Source organism: Nicotiana attenuata, unplaced genomic scaffold, assembly GCF_001879085.1.
Source record: "Nicotiana attenuata strain UT unplaced genomic scaffold, NIATTr2, whole genome shotgun sequence".
NCBI lineage: Eukaryota > Viridiplantae > Streptophyta > Magnoliopsida > Solanales > Solanaceae > Nicotiana > Nicotiana attenuata.
Window position 1 is genome coordinate 258,406 of NW_017671482.1, and position 11,764 is coordinate 270,169.

An 11,764-nucleotide genomic window follows, 5' to 3' on the forward strand; every position below is an offset into this window, starting at 1 on the left:
TAGTAAATTGAAGGTTCTGTAGTTTGTGGGGAAATAATTAGTAGTAATTAAATAGAACTATGGCTGAAGTTATGTGAAAAGAGTGTTATTTGGGGTAGTAAACATACAATGAACTAAATAACTTCAGCTCTATAGCTGAAGTTTTCCGGTTACAAAGACAAAAACTTCAGCTCTAGAGCTGAAGTTTCCCGGTTACTTAACAAAAACTTCAGAGAGCTGAAGTTTCCCGGTTACTAAACAAAAACTTATAAAATAAAACTTCAGCTCTAGAGCTGAAGTTTTTATTTTATAATTGGCAAACTTCAGCTCTAGAGCTGAAGTTTCCGGTTACTAAACAAAAACTTATAAAATAAAACTTCAGCTCTAAAGCTGAAGTTCGCGAGTTACAAAACAAAAACTTCAGTTCTAGAGCTGAACTTCAGGTCCGGCTACTAAAATGCTGAAGTTTTGTGTGATTGCCTTTGCTACTTCAGCCCCGCATGCTGAAGTTATGTGAAAAAGCGGGTATGCTTGCAATTTTTTTTGCAAAACGGGCACAGGTTAAAATGTGGCACAAAAAGCGGGTATAGATGCAAATGCCCCAAAAACACCCTTTTGTTTTTCAAACAATGGTGAAGTTATATATTTAGCCGGTCGGCCAAAAATAATTGCATCGATTAGTCAAATATACAAAAAGTATGCATCGATTAAATATATATTATATAATAATATACAAAAATATATTTTTTGATTATTTTTTAGAGCGGTATATATAGTATCTGGGCCCAAATCGCAAGGTGATTTCGGCCAGTTTCAACTTCATCGCTACTCCCTTGACACCACAGCGAAATAGTTCGTCTGAGGTATCTGTCCATCTTCCCATCTCTTGTGAATCTAAATCCTTAACCCCTTTTCAATTGATTTTTGCACGTCAAGCTCTACTTGATTTTTATTTATTTGGGTATTGTTAAACTTAAACCTTTTCTTTTAGAACACTCCTGATTTGAGGCAAATTATTTTGGTATTGGAATGAATAGGCCCAAATAGAAATAGTGCATAATTGTTACAAAATAACTCATACGGTTGATCCCAATTGGTTTGAGATTAAGCTACTGATGATTGATTGTAAAAGGGGAATGGGCGTAATTCGTAAATGTGCTAACATGTGTGGGATCCGATTATGAACTTCAAGAGGAATGAATTAGTGTAATGAATTGTCCTATCACAGAAGTATTACTCTAGTATCATTTATGAATAGATGATTAAAACGCTATTTACTTGATTCCGAGGACATGAGTGACATTCTATTGAAAATTTTAGATGGTTCAGCTTAGTGAATATGTTTGAAAGGCTGCTCTGAGTTTGCATCTTTCTTAATTTGATAGCACCAAATTAAACACTTTGTAACCGTTTGTATATTCGGGGGGGGGGGGGGGTCATTTGATCGAACTCCTTCTGAACTTATATTTGTTTATCTGTGTTTCAATTTTTGTTGCATTTACTCTTTATATTTTAGCACTGTGCATTCATAAATTCTTATTGGTATTACATTTGGGCTTGTAAGTGTAGTTGCTTTGGATGGCTTAACTTAACTTTGTCATGTCGTGGTGCTGTTGTCTCAATGTTTTTCTACTCTTTTGTTTTCTCTTCTTTTTAATTACTAAATCTTTATAAGCTTATGTCATTCAACTATTAAGTTGATTGGTATCTTAATCTTTGCCAACTAATAATCATTTTACTCAGACAAGATTTTACATGCCAATCGTTTCACATCCTTGATTTTCAAAATCCTTTTTCATATAGCATATCTGATGCGAAAGGATATTTCAACTTTGTGTGGTTCCTTTCAGAAATGTGGCTAACACATCATAATTTGTCCACAGTTGATCCATGGCTAATGAAGCTTCTTCATCGACTTCATTTCCCGTTGATGCAGAAGATGAGATACTGATGCTCTATGGGTCTGAATCTGGTTGGGTTGAGCCCCTAAGTCACTGTGATCACCTGACCTCTTTATCGTCCGATCTCGCTCACATTCCAACTCCAGACACTCCTTGCAACAGGTTCATCTTCCTACGCCCTAATCTCTTTTGAACTTATAGAATCCAGTACATGTCATACCATAATTTCATTATGTTTCTTCCTATCATTTGTCTCTTTTTTATTTCATTTTCCTTCTATTTTGAGTTTTTAATGAGGTTAATGTATGTTATAATTGCTCTATGCTGTAAGTAATAGTAATAAACAATTTTAAGGCTATTAGATTTTCAATGTTTAGCTACTCAAAATTTATATCCAGATTAAAGTATCACGAATTGAAATGTCATGTCTAAAAATGTTGCTACATTTCACCGTTTCAAGTACCCCATAATAGGCTTTGTTGCTCAGACTCTCGAAAAATATTGCCGCACCAGTGTCGGATCCTTTAAAATTGTACTACTTTTGGAGGATCCGACACGCACCTGTCATCATTTTTGAAGAGTCCGAACAAAATAGATAAATAGGTGCTGCAACAGTCTTCCTTTGGTTCTAGACCATTTCTCTATTTGAGAAGCCCAAAGACGTGGACACAGAAGAAGTATGGACTTGTTTCAAGGTTGATGAAGCATATGTGACTTCATCTTCTTTTAGAAAAAAATAACATTTTTGCTCCTCTAAAGTTTTTAGATTAATATCCTTAAAAGGTAATTTTTCCATTTTGTGTATTATTTCATACTCACTAGATTATTAAGGAAAGTAATGGCTAGTCACTCTCAATTCTGTTGGTTTTTAACTCTATATATTGGAATTAATAGCCCATACAATTGCTTGGCTTTTCTGATAGTGCATAGAGGTGTAGTAGCATGTATTTATAGACTTCCATCTATCTGTATGATAATCACGTAGTTATTCCAATCTCGGGAAAGACTAGTTTTTATATTCTACGGCTGACTTTACTATTAAACCTTCTATGCCGGCTTGAGTTAGCTAAATGGATATTGTTTTTCAAAGCAAAGGAATTTGGTGACATAGTGTGAAAATCTTTTTGTAAGGTGTCAACACCCAGCAGAGAACTGGCTATGTTTGTGCTGCAAGGAGGTGCTTTGCAGTCGATTTGTTAATAAGCACATGCTTGAGCATTACAAGCAGAGCAATCACTCTATTGCACTCAGCTTTAGGTAACTTCTCTGACAACACAACACTACTTTTTGTCGATTCATTGAATAAGCACATGTTTGAGCTAAAGATGTACGTTTTTACTGGAATTTCCTTTTCCTTTTTCTGGAGCAGTGATCTATCAGTATGGTGTTTCTCCTGCAATGCATATTTAGATGCTCAAGCAATTATGCCATTGCAGTCTGTTCATTTCACTGCCTACGTACTAAAGTTTAATGAACCTCCACCTTTACGAGCAGCGGAGTGTATAGAAATTACAGATAACAGAGCAGAGGGTTCTACTTCTGGGAACTAATCATTCCCTCTTCTCTTTGATGCTTGTGATATTAGGCTGTTCTTCAACTGATTTCTCCCATAGGAAAATGGGTTAAGAGAGAATTTATTTTGGATCATGGCATCTTTATCTTAGATATTGACGTTTTGATATGTAAGCGAAATAGTTTGCTGAATAGATGGAGCACCAAGAAGTTAGCGTCAGTAAGCAAAAGTTTCAGTGGATACATCTGAACTTTACGAAAGTGATGGGTGTTGCTTTCCCTTCAAAACATCTTTGATTCCTTTCTAAACACCAAGACCAGAAAAATGCATCGTCTCTGACTGTGTACTTTCTTGATCTTCATAGCCTGCCAGGTCAGTAATGCAGTTTCTGGAATTGCGAGGAAGTAGGAACCACCCGTTGTATGCATGCAGATAAGATTCAGGAGCATCTGAATACCTTTTTGCTTCATTGAATTGTTAGCAGTTAAATCAATAAATGGTATCACGTTTTAAAATCCATTACAGCAAAGCTGTTGTGAGCGTAAAACTAAGGACAAATAAGTTCCCCTAAGGTTACCATCCGAACCAAATTATTATTGACAGGTAGTACGCGAAGGCTATTGGTAAAGCTAGTTTTGGAAACTATAGCTGGAAAAATTGTCCGAGTGCTTTTGAAGTTCAAAGGTGAAAACTTGTACAATAACACGAGTAGCCAGCGGTTATATACATTCTTCTGCCAAGTGCCAATGGAGGCTTTCATCTTGGAATAGTGTGATTCAACGTGTTTTACCCCATGACGCATCGATCACAGGGAAACTGGAGTAAGAATGGGACAGTGTAAGATACGTCTGGAGACAAAGGATTACAGTTGAGAACTGTGGTTTTGCTGGTAAAATTGGGCTACGCTCTATTCTCAGACATCTTTGTAAAAAGTAATGGAAAAATGACTCAAAAAAGAGGTTATCAAGTGCACTTGTGTGGGATATGATAATCATCTCCATGATTTCAAAAAGATAAAGAAACAGCATTGAAGAGCTCCGGATTCCAGCATTCAAGTCAGTGTGATTTATAAAATGTAAGAGCCTTCGCTCATGTCTGTCAACATAGATGATGCAGGGAAAGAAATCACAAAATGATCTTAGGTGCAAAATCTTACTCCCTCCCTTCCAATTTATGTGACCATGTTTGACTAGGCACGGAGTTTAAGAAAAAATGAATATTTTTGGAATTTGTGGTCCTAAACAAGTCAAAAAGGGGCCCAGAGTATTTGGTAAAAATTGCACGGGGCGCCCTATTTGGTCGCCTCCGTTTAACCTATACCCACTTTTTTAAAATTTTTTAACTTGTAACCATTTTTTAAACAACTCCAGCCCCCTTTCTCCTCCTCCTCCTTCGTTTTCTTCTTCTTCTTTCTTCTGCTGCTGTTGGTGCTGCTATGAAACTTCAGTTTATGGGATGATTGCCATAAGTATGTTTATCAGATTATTTAAAAATAAATTATAAATAATTACGTAAGTTAGTAGACAATAATTTGTGAATATTTCTACGTAATTCTGTTCTTTTCACGTTTATTGTTTCCAAAATTTATAATTTAAATATTGTTGGCAATCTGATTATTTTATAGTAGTAATACACTATGAAAAAATAAGGTGATTATTTATTTAGTATGTTAGAAAGCTTTTTCAAAAACTTCAGCTTATATAGTGCTGAAGTTTTTACAAATGAACTAAATAACTTCAGCATCTTCTGTTGAAATTTTTGAGAAAGCTTTATGACAAAACTAATGAATCCAGGACAAAAAACTTCAGCTATTTTAGTGCTGAAGTTTTTACAAATGAACTAAATAATTTCAGCATCTTCTGCTGAAGTTTTTGAAAAAGTTTTATGACAAAACTAATGAATCTAGGACAAAAAAAACTTCAGCTATTTTATTGTTGAATTTTTACAAATGAATTAAATAACTTCAGCATCTTATTTAGGACAAAAAAACTTCAGCGTATTGCCTTTGCTACTTCAGGCCCGTCTACTAGAATGCTTAAGTTTTGGTGATTGCCTTTGCTACTTCAGCCCCGTATGCTGAAGTTACGCGAAAAAGTGGGTACGCTTGCAATTTTTTTTGCAAAGCGGGCACAAGTTAAAACGTAACCCAAAAAGCGGGTATAGATGCAAATCTCCCGAGTATTTGTGTGGTTCAGTGGGTATAAACCCTTCTCGTTAAGGGTAGAATTGGAAGTTTAAGCTAAATTGTTTCCAAATTTAGAAATGGGTCATTTTTTTTAGAACGGATCAAAAAGGAAATAGGTTTACATAAACTGGAACGGAGGTAGTACTCCCTCCGGTCCAAAATAAGTGATTTTTTGTGATTCAAAATAAGTGATTTTTTATGGTCCAAAATAAGTGATTTTTTCAGATTTCAAGAACGAATTAATTATTTTTTTCCTACATTGCCCTTGGAGTAAATAGTGTTGGAGTATGTGTTAGGAGTATTTATGTTAAAAGATAGTAAATGTTAATATGGTCAATTTCATTACTAATTAATGCTAAAAGGTGAATTTCTTAATCTGTGTGAAAACAGCTAAAAAAATTACTTATTTGTACCGGAGGGAGTATATGTTAGAGCTATTACTAATAACTTCGTTAACAAAAAACTATTGAAATTGTTGACAACGAGAAATTGTGCGCTTCTCCCAAGGAGATCTGCAACTTTTCCAAAATTTCAATGGCATTTAGTGATAGAAATATATAAAAAAAAAAAAATCTGAAATAACGGAGATATTGGGAATATCATTCGTGCACTTTCCTGTCGCTGTCTGTAAAAAGACACAGGAAAGGAGATACATTGTCGAGTGTAAATGTTCAATTTATAGAAGTCAAAGAGGAAATTTGGCTTAAGTACCCGTTTGGCCATAGATTTTGCTAAAATAAATTTAGATTTTATTTGGCGAACACTTGTTGGCCATATATTTTGCTTACATTTTGACAAAATTCCAAATTTTGGGCCAAAATATCACTATTACATTTTTTAAAAGCTCCAAACTTATGTTATTTAGAAAAGAGCCCACCATTTATTACATTTTGTAATAATGTTGCTTCGTTCTTCTTGTTCATCTGATAGTGTATCATGTCGTTCATTATAAAAATGATAATTTTGCACCAAATTTATTTATGTTCAGTACTATGGTTTGCGATAATATAATGAATGTTATTGATAATGATATTGTTGGGTATTTGTGATAGTTTTTAGAACTTGTGGTATAAGTCATGTTTCATGTTTTTCTAAAGTGGGAAATATATTTTTAAAATTGATGTCCAAACATATTTTTATTTTCGAACCGAACTTTACCCAAAACAGACTTTTTAAAATAAATTTTAAAATCTATAACCAAATGCTAGCTAAATACCATAGTATATTGTGTCTGCAAGCAAGTCAAGACAAGAAGCAAGTTGTGGCTCACCAAACAAAGACAAAGACCCGTTCCTTTCTGCAAAGCACGTGCATGACACATTTCTCAATATGTAACTCTGTCCACTTCTTCCTGTCAGTAATTCAAGAAGAAAAAAAAAGGGAGAGGATGTTTTATGAAGGGAAAAGGGCTAAAATTACTCTTTTACTTTCGGATATTTTTTACATTTAACTTCTATAATATTATTCGATCAAATTTATCCTAGTTATTATACTATCCGACTTGATAAATCTCTATTATTTACAAACTTTTAAAAATTATACCTCCGTCCTAACGGATTGTCCATGAAATGTAACAAACTGAAGACACCAAAATAAAATGTACATCTTCACCTGCCATTAGACAAAATATGCAAGTAGTTATAACATGTACAATATTCCTATAAACAACATTGCTTAGTCTTGTTAGAATTTAGGACAAACCTCAAAGAAATGAAGTAAAACATGTACCGGTATGATATAGGAAAATATTTATTAACAGTAAACTTACGATCTTGAACTTTAACTAAATCTCTCTCTTATCCCTAACACAAATACATAATATGCAAGGAAATCTTATCTTTTTAGTGCATCATTCATTTTACGAATATTAAAAATTATATACTAAAGTCACTTTTGTTTATTTTAGAACAACAAAATCACCCAATAGAGAGTTATCCTACAAAGCGTTTTATTTAGCCGCCACCGGAGAAGTGACGTCTCTCACAAAATCAAATGTGAGTGATTTTATTGTCCTAAAATAAATAAAAGTAACTTTAGTAGGTAATTCACAAATACTTGGATGACCATAATAATACTTAAGGAATTAACTCTTTACACATGCTATGTAGCACCCAAATACTTTCCATGGAATTAGGATCTGCAATCTTGGGGTTGACTTTTTCTCTCCCTTGTTTTCTCCTTCCCATCTTATGTTAATCATTCAGAGGGAATGGTGAATGATGTCAAGAACAGTAGTGCAACTAACAAGAAAAATCCAAAACTAACTTTATTGCCTCTTATTGCTTTGATTTTCTATGAAGTTTCAGGGGGGCCTTTTGGTGTAGAAGATTCAGTTAAAGCAGGAGGTGGCCCTTTGTTAGCTTTGCTTGGTTTCGTGATTTTGGCTTTAATTTGGAGTATACCTGAAGCACTAATCACAGCTGAGTTAGCCACAAGTTTCCCTGAAAATGGTGGCTATGTCATTTGGATATCTTCTGCTTTTGGCCCTTTCTGGGGCTTTCAAGAAGGCTTTTGGAAATGGTTTAGTGGTGTCATGGATAATGCTCTTTACCCTGTATTGTTCCTCGATTACTTGAAGCATTCGTTGCCCGTTTTTAATCACTTGGTTGCAAGAATTCCAGCCCTGTTAGGAATTACAGTCTCTTTGACGTACTTGAATTATAGAGGCCTCCATATTGTTGGTTCTTCAGCTGTTTTGCTTGCAAGTTTTTCCCTTTTTCCGTTTGTTGTAATGGCGATTCTCTCGATTCCTAGGATCAAACCACGACAGTGGATTGTTGTCGATTTCAAAAAGGTTGAATGGAGAGGGTACTTTAATACCATGTTTTGGAATCTTAATTACTGGGATAAGGTCAGTACTTTAGCAGGGGAGGTTGAAGACCCTAGTAGAACGTTTCGAAACGCGTTGCTCGCGGGTTTAGTTTTGGTGGTTTCCTCTTATATTATTCCATTACTGGCTGCAACAGGAGCTTTAAAGTCTGACCCTAGTGAGTGGAGTGACGGTTATTTTGCAGAAGCTGGAATGTTGATTGGTGGCGTTTGGCTGAAATGGTGGATCCAGGCTGCAGCTGCAATGTCTAATATGGGGCTGTTTGAAGCTGAGATGAGTAGTGATGCCTTCCAACTTCTTGGGATGAGCGAAATGGGAATGCTTCCTTCTATATTTGCTTCGAGGTTTGAGTAATTTCCCTCTTTATTCTTTTATGATGTTTCTAATAGTAAGCATTTGTAAATTACAACGTAGAGCTTTTCCTGGCATGACCTATTGATATTAGGTCGAGTATTAGGGTTGTAGGTTAGGAGTTAGTTGAGTCTTGCTTTACTTCGTACCTTTGTAAGACTAGTCTGGTAGGGTTTTTGTCTAAGATAGCAAGCTAGTGGCAACGTTGTGTCTTACTATTTCGCTTTTCAGTGCATGACCTATTTGCTAGCTATCGCTCTTGCTTTGCATCTTTCTTCTGGATTTCATGTTGTTCCTATTTTTCCTATGATTTCTGTGGTGATACTAATATTGTCTTCTTTTGTCTTTTTGTTTTCTTGAGCCGAGGGTCTTTCGGAAACAGCTTCTCTACTCCTTCGGGGTAGGGGTAAGGTCTGAATACACACTACCCTCCCCAGACCCCACTAGTAAAATTTTACTGGGTTGTTGTTGTTGATCTATTGATATTAGAGCTTCAGATGCTCCACTAAAAGAGGAAATATAAAGTAAAATTACCTTCATCTTAGGTTCTTGGATATTTATTTAACTGAGATGATTAAAAGTAGGGAATCTTGGTGTGAATCTTAGCGTGTCCCAGTTGATGGAATTCTAGTACATTGATCTGGTTAGGAAATATGCAGTATGATCAAAGATGAAAACAACTCTTAACTTGTTATTCGAGTATCATCCAAAAGAGGGAGAAGACAAATTTACAGATTGGCCTTTTTGGCATTCTGAGTCTATTATCATAAGACAAGTCACTATACTTCAAATCTTGCAGATCAAAATATGGGACACCCACTATCAGCATCTTATGCTCTGCAACGGGCGTGATCGTTCTGTCATGGATGAGTTTTCAAGAAATCTTGGAATTTCTTAACTTCCTCTATTCAGTAGGAATGCTTCTCGAGTTTGCAGCCTTCATAAAATTAAGGATAATGAAGCCTGATCTTCACAGACCTTATAAGGTTCCCTTTCAAACAGTTGGAGCAACGGCGATTTGCCTTCCACCTGCTTTGTTGCTTATTTTTGTCATGTATTTGGCTTCGTTAAAGACGTATATCGTAAGTGGCTCAGTCATTATTCTGGGGTTATTCTTGTATCCTGCCATACTTCATGCAAAGGAGAAAAAATGGTGCCATTTTATTAGTACAGATGAACCATTAGGACATTCTAACGATATTCTTGAGGACCAATCAGCAGCTACTGAACTTGATCAGGTTGTTGATGATGATGCATCTCTTAGCCTACTCGGACACTCTACAAAAGTACAGGATTCTGAAACCTTGTCACAAGAAATGTTAACATTGGATTAGAAGATACTTTCATATTTTTTGTACATTTTATACCAGAAGGAACGAGAGCCTTGGCGCAACAGCAAGAGTTGTCGTCGGGTGACTAGTAGGTCAGGGGAGAAATACAAGGTAAGGCTGCATAAAATTCCTAGATTAAATATGGGTCTGGCCCTTTTTCTGGAACCCGTGCGTACCTGGAGCTCATTACCCCGGGCCCCCTTTTTGCGATTTGTATTAACATAGTTCAAGCTAGAAAATATATGCTATAAATGGAATGAGACACTACGGGAGGAATGCTGTTGTACCTGATGTGAAACACTATATAACTTATTAATACCAACTCCTGTCATCTTTCTTCTTCTTCCAACTTGGTTTAAGAAAATTATCCGTATCGGTCAATCTTAAACTTTTTAGCTCTGAATGCTCTTTTATATGTGTGTATGTGTCGCTCTCTGCATGTGCAATACTATAGGAGAAATTGAAAAGGTTCCTTCCGGGTGATCAATGAGACTTTGACATTCCTCCTCATCTATTATTTGAAAAAAAAGGGACTATCAAATTCACAGTTTCGAGAGAAATGGATCAAGTATAGAAAATAAGGATTTCATTTTGGTGGGCAATCCATCGGGATTTGGGAATGGATTAAGAATGAATATAGATCTATCAAACTGGTATTGAATTCTTTGCCTTCCTTAGAGAAATGCAACAAAACCAACAACTAAAATTTCAGAAACTTTGTCTGTTGATTGCTGCCAGTTGCCTATTGCATGAATTCATTACTGAAAGCTGATGCTTGCCTATTTCTTTTTAGGATTTAAATGTGTTGCATGCCTAATGAATGATGCATCATGGGATTGGAATTGAGCTAAAGTAAAGAACTCCATTTCCTATCCTGATTGGAGTATAATTTAATTCTCATTGCAAGCATGTAATAAAGGACGCAATCAGGTGAACCAAACAGCATAGAAGCAGGAAATTAAGCTTATATATATGATGACAGGAGATCTTACCTTATCACTTCTTCCATTTGAATAAATCACACAAGTCCATCTCCTTGGCGTCGCTTAGCTTAATGCATGCGGCTTAATCATAATCTATGCCCATATTTGAGCCATTTCTGCAGCAAAATACAAGTTGTCACTGTCAAGTAAATGGTATAGACGATGAATACACTTTTCTTTTACTTCAGCCGCTCTTCTCTTGTATCATCTCTTTAGATTTTTTCCCCTGCTTTCTTCGCTTCCTTTTCCTTATACTTACAAATTCTCAGGATTTACGTGCAACTAGTACAACAAATTAATTAACTCATATCTTGTCTTACGACAAATGGAAACGTGGTTTCTCCACCTTCTTCCACATCAGACAAGTAGTGGAGGAATGAAGCAATCTGCAAGAGTGAGCATAAAAGATGCAGCCTTCGGTCACTATGATAGAGATTTAAAAAACAGCAACATACATTATGATCATATAATAAGTTGTTTGGAAATTTCTATCCACTTTCATTTATCTGAAGTCCTCCCTTAAGCCTAGTCTTTCTTTGTCATTTTCATTTCTGTGGATTTAGAGCTGTCATATTTTCTTTGAAGAAAGATACACACAAGAGGAGCATGCATAGTCTATGGAATTTTAAGAGGTATTCAACATTCTTCAAACACCCTGGGTGCACTATAAATTTTTGATAAGCCTAGTTAT

At 35.5% G+C, this 11,764-nt stretch overlaps 2 protein-coding genes across 3 annotated transcripts; both read left to right on the forward strand.

Annotated features, from left to right (window-relative positions):
- Nucleotides 1-755: 755 nt before the first annotated feature.
- On the forward strand, nt 756-4,543 carry LOC109208564 (histone deacetylase 6). 2 transcript variants are annotated; one of them, XM_019371693.1, is made up of 4 exons: nt 756-842; nt 1,863-2,042; nt 3,012-3,137; nt 3,250-4,543. In XM_019371693.1, exons 2-4 carry the CDS (start codon nt 1,870-1,872, stop codon nt 3,428-3,430), a joined length of 480 nt encoding a protein of 159 aa, XP_019227238.1. In that variant the 5' UTR covers nt 756-842; nt 1,863-1,869; the 3' UTR covers nt 3,431-4,543. The 2 variants fall into 2 exon arrangements, with proteins under 2 accessions (XP_019227238.1, XP_019227239.1); XM_019371694.1 differs by having other exon boundaries at nt 785-842; nt 1,916-2,042.
- Nucleotides 4,544-7,605: 3,062 nt separating this feature from the next.
- Nucleotides 7,606-10,439, forward strand: LOC109208565 (probable polyamine transporter At3g19553). The gene is made up of 2 exons (XM_019371695.1): nt 7,606-8,752; nt 9,559-10,439. Exons 1-2 carry the CDS (start codon nt 7,788-7,790, stop codon nt 10,091-10,093), a joined length of 1,500 nt encoding a protein of 499 aa, XP_019227240.1. The 5' UTR covers nt 7,606-7,787; the 3' UTR covers nt 10,094-10,439.
- The last annotated feature ends 1,325 nt before the right edge of the window (nt 10,440-11,764 follow it).

Bases quoted from the DNA above. Each gene is read 5' to 3' on its own strand.
- LOC109208564 (XM_019371693.1), top strand. From the start codon at position 1,870: ATGGCTAATGAAGCTTCTTCATCGACTTCATTTCCCGTTGATGCAGAA. The intron at 2,043-3,011 runs GTTCATCTTCCT...TCTTTTTGTAAG, and splicing joins CCAGACACTCCTTGCAACAG to GTGTCAACACCCAGCAGAGA. The intron at 3,138-3,249 runs GTAACTTCTCTG...TTTCTGGAGCAG, and splicing joins TCTATTGCACTCAGCTTTAG to TGATCTATCAGTATGGTGTT.
- LOC109208565 (XM_019371695.1), top strand. From the start codon at position 7,788: ATGGTGAATGATGTCAAGAACAGTAGTGCAACTAACAAGAAAAATCCA. The intron at 8,753-9,558 runs GTTTGAGTAATT...CAAATCTTGCAG, and splicing joins CCTTCTATATTTGCTTCGAG to ATCAAAATATGGGACACCCA.